Source organism: Ranitomeya imitator, chromosome 2, assembly GCF_032444005.1.
Source record: "Ranitomeya imitator isolate aRanImi1 chromosome 2, aRanImi1.pri, whole genome shotgun sequence".
Lineage (NCBI taxonomy): Eukaryota > Metazoa > Chordata > Amphibia > Anura > Dendrobatidae > Ranitomeya > Ranitomeya imitator.
The window spans coordinates 702,570,928-702,589,019 of record NC_091283.1 but is presented as its reverse complement, the minus strand read 5'-3'; the positions used below and the strand labels follow the sequence as shown (position 1 = coordinate 702,589,019).

The window sequence follows — 18,092 nt, the reverse complement described above, 5'->3', positions numbered from 1 at the left end:
CTGGAGAGTGTTGTTCACTTGGTTGGCGGTTTGTGAAGGTTTTTCTCTTCACCATGGAGATTATACTCCGATCATCCACCACTGTTGTCTTCCGTGGGCGCCCAGGTCTTTTTGCATTGATGAGTTCACCAGTGCTTTCTTTCTTTCTCAGGATGTACCAAACTGTAGATTTTGCCACTCCTAATATTGTAGCAATTTCTCGGATGGGTTTTTTCTGTTTTCGCAGCTTAAGGATGGCTTGTTTCACCTGCATGGAGAGCTCCTTTGACCGCATGTTTACTTCACAGCTAAACCTTCCAAATGCAAGCACCACACCTCAAATCAACTCCAGGCCTTTTATCTGCTTAATTGAGAATGACATAACAAAGGGATTGCCCACACCTGTCCATGAAATAGCCTTGGAGTCAATTGTCCAATTACTTTTGGGCCCTTTAAAAACAGGGTGGCACATGTTAAGGAGCTGAAACTCCTAAACCCTTCATCCAATTTTAATATGGATACCCTCAAATGAAAGCCGAAAGTCTGAACTTCAACTGCATCTGAATTGTTTTGTTTAAAATTCATTGTGGTATTGTCTATAACCAAAATTAGAAAAATGTTGTCTCTGTCCAAATATATATGAACGTAACTGTACATACAAAGCAACATGCTGCATACACACAGACATGATACATACAGAGTGAATACATATATAGTGACATGCTGCATACACAGAGCAAATACAGAGACTAGCTGCATACAAAGTATATATATATATATATATATATATATATATATATATATATATATATACACACATATATATGCATACATTGTTAGGGCTTGCAGAACGCACCGAGTAAATATAGATGTTTTATTGTTATAGATGCGTTCGCAGCCCGGGGTCCACCGTGCAGGAGAACCTGCTGCTAGCAAACGGCGGCACTATATGGCAGTATGAACTAGCTCTGTTATTTTACAGAGTAGCCGTGAAAGCAAAGCACTGCACCCTGTTAGACTTCACAGAGGCACAGGCTAACTACCCAACTGAGAGTAGTCAGTGGTCATGCATGCACACAAAACTCCTTGCCGGAGGAGCCAGCATTCTAGGGGCTTATTTCAGCCGTGTTCCTTAACACAATCTTACATGACCACACTGGCGCAAAGCACATAACTTAGAAAGATACTAGCGCATGGCCATGCGGCCATGCGAGCTTTAAATAGTTGCAGCAAGTACATGACCTTCCTAGAAGGACCAATGAGAGGCTGCCACAGAGCCTGAGCACCTACAGGACCTTCCTGAAGGACGAATGGATTTCGCTGCAGTATCTGAACATGTGACCCTCGATCTCCACTGAGAGATCTTACTCTGGGCATGCTCAGAACGAGAAAAGCAGGACTTAGTCCTAGAAGCGTCTGCTCGCCGCTGCCCAGCACTGGCTTCAATGGCAGAAGCAGGAAAAGCAGCAGTAACTCTTTGTACAGAGTCAGACTGAGGATACCACCGTGGACGTAGTCGTCAGTATGGGTATCTAGCCACCGCAGGTCCCATCTATAAGAAGGACTATTATTGCATCTTCATTGGACTATTAGCCAGGTTACATTTACTGGCATATTTGCTCCCCTGATGAGTCTCCGCTACTGGTTATGAAATGCGTTGGGAGAAAGACATCATGGTCCATGTTTTTTCTGGTGGAGTCCATAGACAGGGATCACTTGGGGCCTGTCCTTGTTAGGACAGGAGCTTGAATGGGTTCTACAGGGAAGAGAGATACTATCCCACACCCTGTCCCTATCCCTATACATGGACTACAGACTCCCAGTCAAAGTTACCGGGAGGTGATCTATGGTGACTATATGTCCGTTTTACTGGAGAGGCACTCCGCTCTGCTATCTGGTGACCATACGTCTGCCACACTGGAGAGGCACTCCGCTCTGCTACCTTTGGTGAGATCCAACCAATTTTATTGTTTGAGCACTGGTTCACATAAGCACTTTTTTTTTGTTCTGCGTCGGTTGAGTTTATTGTTTTAGTGGTTTTTCATTAAATGCTAAGTTTTATATAGGGGTATCCTCCGAGCTGATATATACTGCTGACCCTGAGGGTTTTGTAATAGTGGGGATTATTTCACACTATAGCTAATTGTACAGAGTCAGACTGAGCAAGACGCTGGGACTGACGTCTCCGCTGAGCAGGCTCCACTGTGGCAGGAGAAGAATGGGAGACCGCAGCGGAGATGGCCTGAGATTCCCCCTGTGCAGAGGCGGGAACTCGACCCCTAACATAAATAGTGGGGGGAAAAAAGTCAGCCACCAATTGCACAAAATCTCCCACTTAGGCTGGAGTCACACTTAGCGTATAAAAAAATCGGTCCAATTTTGACAGCCGAGAATCGCACCAATATTCTCCGTACGGTAATCCGTTTGCAATGCGATTTCTTCACACCTATGTATCCGTGTGACATGCGTATGTCTCAATGCTTTTCCCCATTGAATTTAATAGCTCAATGGGCTGAAATGAGGAAAATGCTTGTGTATTTCTCGCAAGTCACACTAATAGTCCGTGTGGTGTGCGATTTTTTTCTTGCACCCATAGACTTGCATTGGCGAGACTCCACCGATATACGTGTACAAACGCAGCATGCTGCGATTTTACCCTAACGTATAATACAGCGGAGGAAAAAAAAAGGTGATGGGAGTTGCCCCATAGATTAACAGCGGTCTGAGTGATATGCAATGTTTTCTCGCATAGCACTGGTCCGTATTCCTCTGTAGTGTGACTCCAGCCATAAAAAGATGAGAGAGGCCTGTAATTGACATCATAGGTTGACCACAACTATGAGAGTCAAAATGAGAAAGCAAGTCCAAAAAAATCACCCTGTCTGATTTGGCAAGATTTATTTTGCAAAATATGGTGGAAAATAAGTATTTTGTCACCTAAAAACATGCAAGATTTCTGGCTCTCACAGACCTGTAACTTCTTCTTTAAGAGGCTCCTTTGTCCTCCACTCATTACATGTAGTAATGGCACCTGTTTGAACTTATCAGTATAAAAGACACCTATCCACAACCTCAAACAGTCACACTCCAAACTCCACTATGGTGAAGACCAAAGACCTGTCGAAGGACACCAGAAACAAAATTGTTGCCATGTACCAGGCTGGGAAGACTTAATCTGTAATAGGCAAGCAGCTTGGTGTGATGAAATCAACTGTGGGAGCAATAATAAGAAAATGTAATACATACAAGACCACTGATAATCTCCCTTGATCTGGGGCTCCATGCAAGATCTCACCCCGTGGGGACAAAATGATCACAACAAAGGTGTGCAAAAATCCCAGAACCACACATGGGGGATCTAGTGAATGACCTGCAAAGAGCTGGCACCATCGTAACAAAGGCTACCATCAGTAACACACTACGCCGCCAAGGACTCAGATCCTGCAGTGCCAGACGTATCCCCCTGCTTAAGCCAGTACATGTCCAGACCCGTCTGAAGTTTGCTAGAGAGCATTGGGATTATCCAGAAAAGTATTGGAAGAATGTCATATGGTCTGATGAAACCAAAGTAGAACTGTTTGGTAGAAACAAAATTCGTCGTATTTGGACTAGGAGACAGAATGCTGAGCTGCATCCAAAGAGCATCATACCTACTGTGAAGCATGGGGTTGGCAACATCATGCTTTGGGGCTGTTTCTCTGCAAAGGGACCAGGACGACTGATCTGTGTACATGAAAGAATGAATGGGGCCATGTATCATGAGATTTTGAATGCAAACCTCCTTCCATCAGCTAGGGCATTGAAGATGAAACGTGGAGGAGTCTTTCAGCATTATAATGATCCCAAGCACACCACCAGGGCAACGAAGATGCATATGAAGGTCCTGGAATGCCCTAGCCAGTCTCCAGATCTCAACCCCATAGAAAACCTTTGGGGGGAGTTGAAAGTCTATGTTGCCCAGCGACCCAGAGGTCCAAAACATCACTGCTCTAGAGAAGATCTACATGGAGGAAGAGGCCAACAGTGTGTGACAACCTTGTGCAGACTTACAGAAAAAGTTAGACCACTGTCATTGCCAACAAAAGATACAGTTGTGCTTAAAAGTTTACATACCCTAGCAGAAATTTTGCTTTATTGGCCCTTTTTCAGAGAATAATGACACATCGAAATCTTCAAAAAGAACCTGAAGACTCACCTTTTCTGACAAGCCTGCAGTGATCCTTAACCTACTGAACCGCCGCATGACCAACTCTTCCCTCTCCTAGTGTATACTCAACCATCCCTTGCAGACTGTGAGCCCTCGTGGGCAGGGTTCTTCTTCCTTCTGTACCGGTTAGTGCCTTGCTTTTTGCTCAGGTTTATTGTATTTGTCTATATTTGCCCCATTTTCACATGTAAAGCGCCAAGGAATAAATGGTGCTATAAAAATGTATTAAAATAATAATATCAAAACTTTTTCTCCACTAATGGTCAGTGGTTGGGTGAAGCCATTTTTTGTCAAACTACTGTGTTTTCTCTTTTTAAATCATAATGACAACCCAAAACATCCAAAAGACCCTGATCAAAAGTTTACATACCCCATTTCTTAATACCGTGTATTGCCCCTTCTAACATCAATGACAGCTTGAAGTCTTTTGTGGTAGTTGTGGATGAGGTTCATTATTTTCTCAGATACTAAAGCTGCCCACTCTTCTTGGCAAAAAGCCTGCAATTCCTGTAAATTCCTGGGCTGTCTAGCATGAACTGTGCGTTTGAGATGTCCCCAGAGTGGCTCAATGATATTGAGGTCAGGGGACTGAGATGGCCACTACACTTTGCTCTGCTGAAGCCAATGACAGGATGACTTGGCCTTATGTTTTGGATCGTTGTCATGTTGGAACATCCAAGTACATCCCACACGCAGCTTTCGGGCTGATGAGTGCAAATTTGCCTCCAGTATTTGCTGATAGCATGCTTCATTCATCTTTCCTTCAACTTTGACCAAGTTTCCTGTGCCTTTGTAGCGCACACATCCCCAAAACATCAGCTATCCACGTCCGTGCATTACAGTTGGAATAGTGTGCCTTTCATCATAGGTCTGTTTACCTCTCTCCAAATGTAACGTTTATGATTGTGGCCAAAAAGTTCAATTTTGGCCTCATTGCTCCAAATTACCTTGTTCTAGAAGTTTTGAGGCTTGTCTCTGCTGTTTTGAGTATTGTAGGCGAGATACTTTGTAGCATTTGCTCAGTAATGGCTTTCTTCTCATGACTCGACCATGCAGCCCATTTTTCTTCAAGTGCCTCCTTATTGTGCATCTTGAAACAGCCACACCGCTAGTTTTCAGAGAGTCCAGTATTTCAGCTAATGTTATTTGTGGGTTATTTACATCACAAACAATTTTCCTGGCACTTGTGGATGAAATTTTTGTTGGTCTATCTGACCATGGTTTTGTTTTTACAGAGCCCTTGATTTTCCATTTGTTACTTACAGTTTCAATGTTGCCGACTGGCATTATCAATTCCTTGGATATCGTTTTGTATCCTTTTCCTGTTTTATACAGTTCAACTACTTTTTCCGGTAGATAGGTTGACCATTCTTTTGCTTTCCCCTTGACTCACAATCCAGAAACGTCAGTGGCTGGATGAAAGATGCAATAGTCTGTCGGGATCCCAGACACTCGTTCAGCTTTTATGCACACATACTGATTACAAGCATAAAGGTCACAGGTGAGGATGTTACCTTTAGTAGCCATTCAAACCATGTGTCAATTCTGTGCATGTTATCAGGCCAAAATCACCAGGGTATGTAAACTTTTGATCACGATCATTTGGATGTTTTGGGTTGTCATTATGATTTAAAAAGAGAAAACACAGTAGTTTGACAATAAATGACTTCACCCAACCACTAACCATGAGTTAGTGTTTTGTTTTGGTGTTATTATTCATACAGTATTCTCTGAAAAAAGGCTGATAAAGCAAAAATTCTGCTGGGGTATGTAAACTTTTGAGCACAACTGTATATTACAAAATATTGAGAAGAACTTTTGTTAATGACCAAATACTTATTTTCCACCATAATTTGCAAAATAAATCTTGCCAAACCAGACAAGGTGATTTTCTGGATTTGTTTTCTCATTTTGACTCTCATGGTTGTGGTCTACCTATGATTTAAATTACAGGCCTCTCATCTTTTTAAGTGGCAGAACTTGCACAATTGGTGGCTGACTAAATACTTTTTTCTCCACTGTATATATTTATATTTTAAGAATCCATACTCGTAGGCAGGCATTTGATAGCGTTCGTATAGGCAATGCGGCTTGGCCCAAATGCACAGTTTTATTGCTTTCGCAGAACTCCAAGGCATTCAAAACCAAAACACCTCTTCTGGGCACAATGGTATAACAGCAAATAAACAGTTCATTCAGCAGACACATACACTGAGAAGCAAAATGTAGATTTTTAGGATAAAAAACCAGTAACAATGCAGTGACATGACAAGAGTCTGCATAACTAAATCATATGCAAATAGCTGCAAGTCAAATTTACATATGAGATAGCCAAGATGATTGTCTATAAAATGATGGCAGTCTCACATTCGAATCAGTGGTGGATGGTGAGATATGGAGCCTGAAAGTCAAAAATTCAAACCATTGTTACCCTTTTACTCATAAGTGTATATGCCAGTGAGGGCTCACCCTAACAGATTACAGTCCTTTCTCCCAGAGTAAATTTTACACACTGCGTTTGAAGCTAATCCTGTGCAATCTCCATTTAGCGAGACTCTGACTTGTTTCTCTCCCTGCTAGAGCTCATACTTTGGCTGGCCATTCACCAGCTTCAAGAAACTCAGTGCTAGGATTTAACCTAGTCCTATCTGGGTTTGCTACAATATATTGCTACAAAATAAATGGGGAAAAAAGAAAAGTCAGACAAGAGGAATTTTATTGCCTTTGTCTTTTTCCCTCTTTTTTTTTTTAAATCTCCTTTGCAATCCTATTACTGGCCATCTTCTCAATTTACTCTCTTTCCCCTATGGCAACATCTCAATTTCCTTATATGTCTAGCCTGTAGGGTAGGGTGACAACACAGAAGCTTTTTCTTGTGAAGAAAATACAATCTGCTATATTTTGTAAAAAAAAAACATCAAGTCTGCTAAAAGCACGTGGGAAAACCAGTTATGATCTGATGTGACCAAGGTTGAACTTTTTCGTCATAATTCAAAAATGTTTGGCACAAAGCCATCTCTGCACATCACCAAAAGAACACCATAACCAGTGAAGCATGGTGGAGGCAGCATTATGCTTTTGGGCTTTTTTTCAGCAGTTAGAACAGGGGTTTTAGTAAAGGGAATTATAAAGTTTCAAATATCAATTAATTTTTCTACAAAACTTTCATGCCTCTGCTAAAAAGCTGAAGACAAATTTAACTTTTCAGCATGACAATTACCCTAAACATATCTCCAAATCAACAGAAGAATGGCTTCAACAGAAGATCAAAGTTTTGGAATGGCCCAGCCAGAACCCAGATCGGAATCCAATTACAAATCTGTAAGCAATCTGAAGAGGGCACTGTACACAGAAGATGCCATTGCAATCTGACAGATGTGGAGAGAGCAAAGATTGACAATTCTAGATTGGCATTTAAAGGGCCACTGTCACCACCCTGCAGCCGTTATAAATGCATAATGCATAACACAGTGCGGGGCAGGGATTACTGAGGTGGGTGGCCGCACTGCCAGCACAGGCGCAGTCTGCAAACAAGGCTGGGACGTCAGACCGCCAGAGCTTACTGCGCCTGCCACACAAATATTTACACAGCGCCAGCGCCGGATTTGAAAATAAAATAACACGGAGGGGGCGGCGACCATCGCCCCAGAAGAGATGAGTGACGGCAGTTGGGCGCTTCACAGAGGAGGCTTCAGACCCGCCTCCGTGGACAAAGACAGGCATTTTTGCAAAGTTTCAAACTGCTTTATTTTAGTAATACCTGAACACAAAACTAAAAGAGCCACCTTGTTAGAATGCGGCATTACTGCTGCACAAGGTGGCTCTTTTAGTTTATAACGGCTGCAGGGGGGTGACAGTGGCCCTTTAAAGGTGGAAAAAGTTCTTAAATGATTCTTCTTGGTAGGATATTTTGTTTAAAAGACAAAAGCAAGACATTCTAAAAGGGACGTGTAGAATTTTTATATCCATTTTTGTGCAAAACACACTGACTTTCAAACTGCAAATTAAGATTTGTTTTACGAGCACTCAAAACATCAATACAGTACAGACTTGTATGGTGTACCTAGGATTTCTGGTTTATTAGCACATGTAGGCCATTTTAAATAGGGTCACAGACAATGGAAAAGTTCCCTCTGAACAATGAGCCAATAGAACTAGGGGTTCTAGGGGTGTGAATAAAAATGTGAAATTTTCCCGCCCATTAGTGTTAATTGATCACCATGACACAGGGGTTACAAGGCAAGATGCATACCGCAGTCACAAAATACAATCTGCTCTGAATGTCTGTATTTATGGCTTCAAAATGTTTGCCTTCTTTTACAAAATAAAGCATTTTCGCTTCTCCATCATCTTAGCAGCATCATAGTGTCAAATGCCTCTGACGCGCGTTTCGCTGTCCAGCTTTTTCAAAGGGAAACACGCATCGGGGGCATTTGAGAAGCCGAGGGAGTCATCCCTACTCATGGGTAAGTATGTGGATTTAATTGCAGTTGTTCTCGGCTTATGATGGGTATGCTACCTATATATACTATGACGCTGCTTTGATGGGGTTATCCATTGAACTCTGCGTGGACCATAATCATGCCTATACCCTGATGAGATATACTTTATCTCCCACTCCTTCCCTATTTATCGCCATGTTTCTCCTTGTACCTCCTGTTTTTGGGTCTTTATTGTAATTTGTACATTTATTTGTATACATGATTTATTCTAATAAAATAAGCTTTTTATCATGATCAGTGGGGCATTGAGTATGTTCCATTTTGTTGTGTACATTGTATTTGGGAGCAGTCCTTTTCAGCCATCTTCTTGTGGTGTTTATGATGGGGGAGTGATATTTGTTTACTCCCAGCCTCAGTGTTATATTGTGCTTGATGACTCTTGTACTGACTCCGTGGGATATTAGTTGTGATTTATGTTGATCATTTTTAGGTTTTATTGTTCTCAACACATTCCACTATGTAATGAATAAACATTTACAACTGGAATATTTCATTCAGTGATATCTAGGATGTGGGATTTTAGTGTTCCCTTAATTTTTTTGAGCAGTGTATATATATAATGATAACTTAAAGAAATATCTCTTGCAGCAAACAACAAAGGTCTATAGATAAATCCTGGACTAAAAGACGGTGTCTAACTTTTAAAAGTTTTCTTTCTACAGATGATTTGCGGAAGGAAATGGAAGTAATGAACCTAAAAGAAACCTTGGAGAAGCTCCGTACTCATAGCAACGTCAATGTAGTTAGACAGGCCAACAAAGTTCTGGAGATTATAGAACATTTTAGCCAGAACAGTGATCATTTCTTTCCATAGATGTACGCAGAGTAAAAGAACAAGCACAACCCAAAGTGTTCGCCTACATTAGCATCTTCTTCAGCTAGTAACAATTAGAGACTGTATTGTATTGTTAAAACTATAAATAAGTACAATATTTAGCAAGTGAGGATTTCCAACAGTGTTCTAGTGTCATCTGTTTCCACAAATGGTAACATTCATATATTTTTCCTATTTGTACTAGTGCCAAACAGAAATGGCTATAGATGGAAAGGGACCACAAGTTTGTAATAGTGTATAGATTTATTTTTTTTTAAATAAAGGCACATTTTTGTTCGGTCATTTCTAATACAGAAATCTGAAGCTGTGGTAGGATGACGCACAGAGGAAAGTGGTCAATAATATAATGGGATTCTCCACAAATTGGAGCCAGAAGACATCTGAGGAACCCGCACTACCCTATGCAGAGGAGAATAAACAGCGTTACTTTTACCTATGGGTGCTAGTGTTACAGCTCATCATTATTGATGCGAATGGAACCAAGGAATACTAGTATACACAGAGAAAAAAGGCATTTGCCTAGTTCAGTTCCGGTCTTATCCCACCCAATGACCTTTCTATAAGATCATATCCCAATATGTAGTAGGTGCAATAATAATATTAGCAAATACTTCCTATTAGAACTGTAGTATAGTCTTCTGATAAGCCATGTAGCTTACACCATGCGCAGGGCATTGCAGTAGATTAGATATCCATGGTTACGGAGACTCACATAGTAACTGCTACTTTGTGATGCACCATGGTTATCTAAGCTACAGCAATGCCCTGCACATTGGGTGTCATAGCTAATCAGAACTACATTTACAATTGGAGGTATTTGCTCATATTATTAAAATTACTACATATTAGGATAGGATCTCAGAGACGGAAATACCCCTTTAAGCCTTTTCAAGGCTAGGCGACCATTTTTGTGCTTCCATTTGTTTCCCCATCTCTTCTTTTAAAAGCTATAACTTTATATTTTATTTTAATATCGCCATGAAGGGCTTATTTTCTGGTGGGAAATATTATACTATTGAATGACACCAGTTTACCATTTAATGAAAACAAGGAAACAAATTTCAAGTAGATAAAATGGTGAAAACATTTTGATTGGTTTTCATTCAAGTTTGTTTTGCAATTTTCTGAAATCCATAACTTATTTTTCAGTTGATGGAGGTACGCTGTCTGGTTTGTGTACATAGCGGATATTTTTTATTGATACTATTTTGGGGTTATCACTTCTTATTGCATTTGTTTGAGGATATGGGGCAACCAAAAACAGCAATTCTTAATTTCAATTGTCTTTTTTCAGCGCTTACAACATACAGTTTAAATAATTTTATATTTGATACATCGAACTTTTACAGACATGACGATACCAAAAAGATTTAGGTTTTCACATTTTTTTATTTTTTGTGTTTTGTTTTTTTTCTACTTTTACTTTATTTTATAATCTATTTAGGAATCTTGAACCTGCAATCATTCGATTGCTTATACAATAAAATGCAGTATAAGGTGGAAATTATTTTTTTCCTATGAAGCCCAGCCCAAAGCAACACTTACCAGTAGGTTCAATTCCCTTTTTCCAGTACGTCTCTCCGGACAGCACCACTGGAGTGCTAAAGATAGGCTCCAGGGTGGGTACAGAAGCCCCCGGGACCAAAGTCCCAGACTATAAAAATCTGCAAAGATAAATCACTGAAGTGAGTGTCTACAAGTCACTGCTCAGTACATAGTGAACAGAGGCTGTAACCATTCTGCGGCATTAACAGATAGCCGGCTGTTGTGAATTCTGTTATCGAACTCCCTCCTGTGGTCATGAATGGTACTTCGGTGAGTTCTGTCCATGGACTCCCTCTGGTGGCTGTGAGTGGTGCTGCTGCTTCTGAGGTTCCTTCCACAGGTGACGGAGTTTATTCGTTGGCTGGCTGCTCTATTTAACTCCACTCAGATTGTTACTCCATGCCAGCTGTTAATGTTCTTGTACTGGTTCAGTTCGCTCTTGGATCTTTCTGGTGACCTGTCTACTCCAGCAGAAGCTAAGTCCCTGCTAGTTATTTATTTGTTCATTGTTTTCTGGTCCAGCTTGCTATCATGATTTTGTTTTGCTAGCTGGAAGCTCTGGGATGCAGAGTGGCACCTCCGCACCGTGAGTCGGTGCGGAGGTCTTTTTGCACACTCTGCGTGGTCTTTTTGTAGTTTTTTGTGCTGACCGCAAAGATACCTTTCCTATCCTCAGTCTGTTTAGTAAGTCTGGCCTCTCTTTGCTGAAACCTGTTTCATTTCTGTGTTTGTGACTTTCATCTTTACTCACAGTCAATATTTGTGGGGGGCTGCCTTTTCCTTTGGGGAATTTCTCTGAGGCAAGGTAGGCTTTATTTTCTATTTCTAGGGCTAGTTAGCTCTTAGGCTGTGAAGAGGCGTCTAGGCCGTGTTGGGTACGCTCCACGGCTATTTCTAGTTGTGTGATAGGATTAGGGGTTGCGGTCAGCAGAGTTCCCACTTCCCAGAGCTTGTCTTGTGTTAGTTTAACCATCAGGTCGTTCCTGGTGCTCCTAACCACCAGGTCCATAACAGTACAGCTGGCCCCAAGTATTAATGCATCTCAATAGAGGGATAAGAGAAGTTCTGAGACCATTTTTTTTTCTTTGCAGTGTGTTTTGTCTTTCTTTTCCCCTTAACCTTTGGGTGGTTCAGGACACAGGTGTAGATATGGAAATTCAAGGTCTGTCCTCTTGTGTAGATCATCTCACTGCAAGGGTACAAAACATTCAAGATTTTGTGGTTCAGAATCCGATGTTAGAGCCTAGAATTCCAATTCCTGATTTATTTTCTGGGGATAGATCTAAGTTCCTGAATTTCAAAAATAATTGTAAATTGTTTCTAGCTTTGAAACCCCGCTCCTCTGGTGACCCCGTTCAACAAGTAAAAATCATTATTTCTTTGTTGCGTGGTGACCCTCAAGACTGGGCATTCTCCCTTGCGCCAGGAGATCCTGCATTGCGTGATGTAGATGCGTTTTTTCTGGCGCTTGGATTGCTTTATGATGAACCTAATTCAGTGGATCAGGCAGAGAAAATCTTGCTGGCTTTGTGTCAGGGTCAGGATGAAGCGGAGGTGTACTGTCAGAAGTTTAGAAAGTGGTCTGTGCTTACTCAGTGGAATGAGTGTGCCCTGGCGGCAATTTTCAGAAAGGGTCTTTCTGAAGCCCTTAAGGATGTCATGGTGGGATTTCCCACGCCTGCTGGTCTGAATGAGTCTATGTCCTTGGCCATTCAGATCGATCGGCGCTTGCGTGAGCGCAAAGCTGTGCACCATTTGGCGGTATTCTGAGCATAGGCCTGAACCTATGCAGTGTGATAGGACTTTGACCAGAGCTGAACGGCAAGAACACAGACGTCGGAATGGGCTGTGTTTTTACTGTGGTGATTCCACTCATGCTATCTCCGATTGTCCTAAGCGCACTAAGCGGTTCGCTAGGTCTGCCACCATTGGTACGGTACAGTCTAAATTTCTTTTGTCCGTTACTCTGATTTGCTCTCTGTCGTCCTATTCTGTTATGGCATTTGTGGATTCAGGCGCTGCCCTGAATTTGATGGACTTGGAGTTTGCCAGGCGCTGTGGTTTTTTCTTGGAGCCCTTGCAGCATCCTATTCCATTGAGAGGAATTGATGCTATGCCTTTGGCCAAGAATAAGCCTCAGTACTGGACTCAATTGACCATGTGCATGGCTCCTGCACATCAGGAGGATATTCGCTTCTTGGTGTTGCATAATCTGCATGATGTGGTCGTTTTGGGGTTGCCATGGCTACAGGTCCATAATCCAGTTTTGGATTGGAAATCTATGTCTGTGTCCGGCTGGGGTTGTCAGGGGGTACATGGTGATGTTCCATTGCTGTCAATTTCGTCTTCCACTCCTTCTGAAGTCCCTGAGTTTTTGTCAGATTACCGGGATGTATTTGAAGAGCCCAAATCCGGTGCCCTACCTCCTCATAGGGATTGCGATTGTGCTATTAATTTGATTCCTGGTAGTAAGTTTCCTAAGGGCCGACTGTTTAATTTATCTGTGCCAGAGCACGCCGCTATGCGGAGTTATATAAAGGAATCCTTGGAGAAAGGTCATATTCGCCCGTCGTCATCACTGTTGGGAGCAGGGTTCTTTTTTGTGGCCAAGAAGGATGGCTCTTTGAGACCTTGTATTGATTACCGCCTTCTTAATAAGATCACAGTCAAATTTCAGTACCCTTTGCCGCTGCTGTCTGATTTGTTTGCTCGGATTAAGGGGGCTAGTTGGTTCACCAAGATAGATCTTCGAGGGGCGTATAATCTTGCGCGAATTAAACAGGGCGATGAATGGAAAACAGCATTTAATACGCCCGAGGGCCATTTTGAGTACCTGGTTATGCCATTCGGGCTTTCTAATGCTCCATCTGTGTTTCAGTCCTTTATGCATGACATCTTCCGAGAGTACCTGGATAGATTCATGATTGTATATTTGGATGATATTTTGGTCTTTTCGGATGATTGGGAGTCTCATGTGAAGCAGGTCAGAATGGTGTTCCAGGTCCTTCGTGCGAATTCCTTGTTTGTGAAGGGGTGGAAATGTCTCTTTGGAGTTCAGAAGGTTTCATTTTTGGGTTTCATTTTTTCACCTTCTACTATCGAGATGGACCCTGTTAAAGTTCAGGCCATTTATGATTGGACTCAGCCGACATCTGTGAAGAGCCTGCAGAAGTTCCTGGGCTTTGCTAATTTTTACCGTCGCTTCATCGCTAATTTTTCTAGTGTTGCTAAACCGTTGACTGATTTGACCAAGAAAGGTGCTGATGTGGTCAATTGGTCCTCGGCGGCTGTAGAGGCTTTTCAGGAGTTGAAGCGTCGTTTTTCTTCTGCCCCTGTGTTGTGCCACCCAGATGTTTCACTTCCGTTTCAGGTCGAGGTTGATGCTTCTGAGATTGGAGCAGGGGCTGTTTTGTCGCAAAGAAGTTCTGATTGCTCGGTGATGAAGCCATGTGCCTTCTTTTCTAGAAAATTTTCACCTGCTGAGCGCAATTATGATGTTGGCAATCGAGAGTTGTTGGCCATGAAGTGGGCATTCGAGGAGTGGCGACATTGGCTTGAAGGAGCCAAGCATTGCGTGGTGGTCTTGACGGATCACAAGAATTTGACTTATCTCGAGTCTGCCAAATGGTTGAATCCTAGACAGGCTCGATGGTCGCTGTTTTTCTCCCGTTTCGATTTTGTGGTTTCGTACCTTCCGGGCTCTAAGAATGTGAAGGCTGATGCCCTGTCAAGGAGTTTTGTGCCTGACTCTCCGGATGTTCCTGAGCCGGCGGGTATTCTCAAAGAGGGGGTAATTTTGTCTGCCATCTCCCCTGATTTGCGGCGTGTGCTGCAGAAATTTCAGGCTGATAGACCTGACCGTTGTCCAGTGGAGAAACTGTTTGTCCCTGATAGATGGACTAGTAGAGTTATCTCTGAGGTTCATTGTTCGGTGTTAGCGGGTCATCCGGGAATCTTTGGTACCAGAGATTTGGTGGCTAGATCCTTTTGGTGGCCTTCTTTGTCACGGGATGTGCGTTCTTTTGTGCAGTCCTGTGGGACTTGTGCTCGGGCTAAGCCCTGCTGTTCTCGTGCCAGTGGGTTGCTTTTGTCCTTGCCGGTCCCGAAGAGGCCCTGGATGCATATTTCCATGGATTTTATTTCAGATCTCCCTGTCTCTCAAAGGATGTCGGTCATTTGGGTGGTTTGTGATCGCTTCTCTAAGATGGTCCATTTGGTACCCTTGTCTAAATTGCCTTCCTCCTCTGATTTGGTGCCATTGTTTTTCCAGCATGTGGTTCGTTTGCATGGCATTTCGGAGAACATCGTCTCGGACAGAGGTTCCCAGTTCGTTTCGAGGTTTTGGCGGTCCTTTTGTGCTAATATGGGCATTGATTTGTCTTTTTCTTCGGCTTTCCATCCTCAGACAAATGGCCAAACCGAACGAACTAATCAGACTTTGGAAACATATCTGAGATGCTTTGTTTCTGCTGATCAGGATGATTGGGTGTCCTTCTTGCCTTTGGCTGAGTTCGCCCTTAATAAATCGGGCCAGCTCGGCTACTTTGGTTTCGCCCTTTTTCTGTAATTCTGGTTTCCATCCTTGTTTCTCTTCAGGGCAGGTTGAGTCTTCGGACTGTCCTGGTGTGGATACTGTGGTGGACAGGTTGCAGCAGATTTGGACTCATGTGGTGGACAATTTAACATTGTCCCAGGAGAAGGCTCAACGTTTCGCTAACCGCCGGCGCTGTGTTGGTCCCCGACTTCGTGTTGGGGATTTGGTTTGGTTGTCGTCTCGTCATGTTCCTATGAAGGTTTTCTCTCCTAAGTTTAAGCCTCGTTTCATTGGTCCGTATAAGATTTCTGAAGTTCTCATTCCTGTGTCATTTCGTTTGGCCCTTCCAGCTTCTTTTGCCATCCATAATGTGTTCCATAGGTCGTTATTGCGGAGATACGTGGCGCCTGTGGTTCCCTCCGTTGATCCTCCTGCCCCGGTGTTGGTCGAGGGGAAGTTGGAGTATGTGGTGGAGAAGATTTTGGATTCTCGTATTTCGAGACGGAAGCTCCAGTACCTGGTCAAGTGGAAGGGTTATGGTCAGGATGATAATTCCTGGGTTTTTGCCTCTGATGTTCATGCTGCCGATCTAGTTCGTGCCTTTCATTTGGCTCGTCCTGATCGGCCTGGGGGCTCTGGTGAGGGTTCGGTGACCCCTCCTCAAGGGGGGGGTACTGTTGTGAATTCTGTTATCGAACTCCCTCCTGTGGTCATGAATGGTACTTCGGCGAGTTCTGTCCATGGACTCCCTCTGGTGGCTGTGAGTGGTGCTGCTGCTTCTGAGGTTCCTTCCACAGGTGACGGAGTTTATTTGTTGGCTGGCTGCTCTATTTAACTCCACTCAGATTGTTACTCCATGCCAGCTGTCAATGTTCTTGTACTGGTTCAGTTCGCTCTTGGATCTTTCTGGTGACCTGTCTACTCCAGCAGAAGCTAAGTCCCTGCTAGTTAATTATTTGTTCATTATTTTCTGGTCCAGCTTGCTATCATGATTTTGTTTTGCTAGCTGGAAGCTATAGGATGCAGAGTGGCACCTCCGCACTGTGAGTCGGTGCGGAGGTCTTTTTGCACACTCTGCGTGGTCTTTTTGTAGTTTTTTGTGCTGACCGCAAAGATACCTTTCCTATCCTCAGTCTGTTTAGTAAGTCTGGCCTCTTTTTGCTGAAACCTGTTTCATTTCTGTGTTTGTGACTTTCATCTTTACTCACAGTCAATATTTGTGGGGGGCTGCCTTTTCCTTTGGGGAATTTCTCTGAGGCAAGGTAGGCTTTATTTTCTATTTCTAGGGCTAGTTAGCTCTTAGGCTGTGAAGAGGCGTCTAGGCCGTGTTAGGTACGCTCCACGGCTATTTCTAGTTGTGTGATAGGATTAGGGGTTGCGGTCAGCAGAGTTCCCACTTCCCAGAGCTTGTCTTGTGTGAGTTTAACCATCAGTTCGTTCCTGGTGCTCCTAACCACCAGGTCCATAACAGCCGGCTCAGCACTGGTGCACTGTAGAGCCGGCTGTCAGTCAGTGATGGTGCGCGATTACAGCCACCACTCACTATGTACTGATCAATGATTGAAACTGCCCCTCTATGACTGAAAGCCTGAGGCTGAAGAGAGGAATAACGTTCATTTCCTCCTGGCAGCTGGGCTTTCAGTGTGGCGGCTGAACAATTTCGGAACGCTAAAAAATTGCAACCCCATTTCTGCAAGTTAAAACCGCTTTTTCACATGACACATTCCCGCAAGCAGCAAAAATCAGTGAACAATTCAGGTTGGAGGTGGTTTAGTAATGGTGTGGGAAATGGTTTCTTTGCACATCATGGGTCCTTGGATACCTGTGGATGAATGTTTGGAAAGTTGGGATTACCCATGACCAGTCAAGCTAATCCCTTCATAGCAACTGTCTACCATGTACACAGTGTCTTCAAAAAGTATTCCTACCTTGTGAACTTCTCCACATTTTTTCATGTTACATCCACAAACTTAAATGTATTTTATTGGGATTTTATATGACACATCTTCACAAAGTTTACAAAATGTTAAATTATTCATTGTCTTCTAAATATTTAAAAAAAAATATATAAATCTGAATATTGTGTTGTGCATTTGTGCTCAGGCCCCTGTAGTGTGATTCCCCTAAATAAAATCCTGAGTGACCAATCGCCTCCAGCAGTCATGTAATTAGTAAATTGAGTCTGTTAGTGTGTAATTTCTTCTTAGTATAACTAAAGCTGTTCTGTGAAGGTCTCGGAGGTCTGTTTGAGAACTTTAGGGATCAAAAAGCATTATGAAAACCAAGGAACATGTCAGACAGTTCAGGGATAAAGTTATGGAGAAGATAAAAGCAGGGCTAGGTTAGGAAAAAAATAGAATTAGTCTTATCGGTAATTCAGTTTCTTGGAACCTTCCACCATAGCATAGGAGGTTGTCTCCACGCCCTAATGGGGGACAGGAAGCACAAAGAGGTTAAAAGACCCTCTCACCTGCTATTCGCCAGTGAATT

At 42.8% G+C, this 18,092-nt stretch overlaps 1 protein-coding gene across 2 annotated transcripts in view; it reads left to right on the top strand.

Annotated features, from left to right (window-relative positions):
* The window catches only part of LOC138665540 (rap1 GTPase-GDP dissociation stimulator 1-like), a 489,411-nt gene extending 471,662 nt beyond the window's left edge, over positions 1 to 17,749 (top strand). Inside the window, exon 14 of one of the 2 annotated variants that reach the window (XM_069753123.1) lies at positions 9,351 to 17,749. In XM_069753123.1, the coding sequence (XP_069609224.1) occupies positions 9,351 to 9,502 (152 nt within the window). In that variant the 3' untranslated portion in view covers positions 9,503 to 17,749. The remainder of the gene's footprint in view (positions 1 to 9,350) is intronic. The other variant, XM_069753124.1, reaches the window with a different exon arrangement.
* The last annotated feature ends 343 nt before the right edge of the window (positions 17,750 to 18,092 follow it).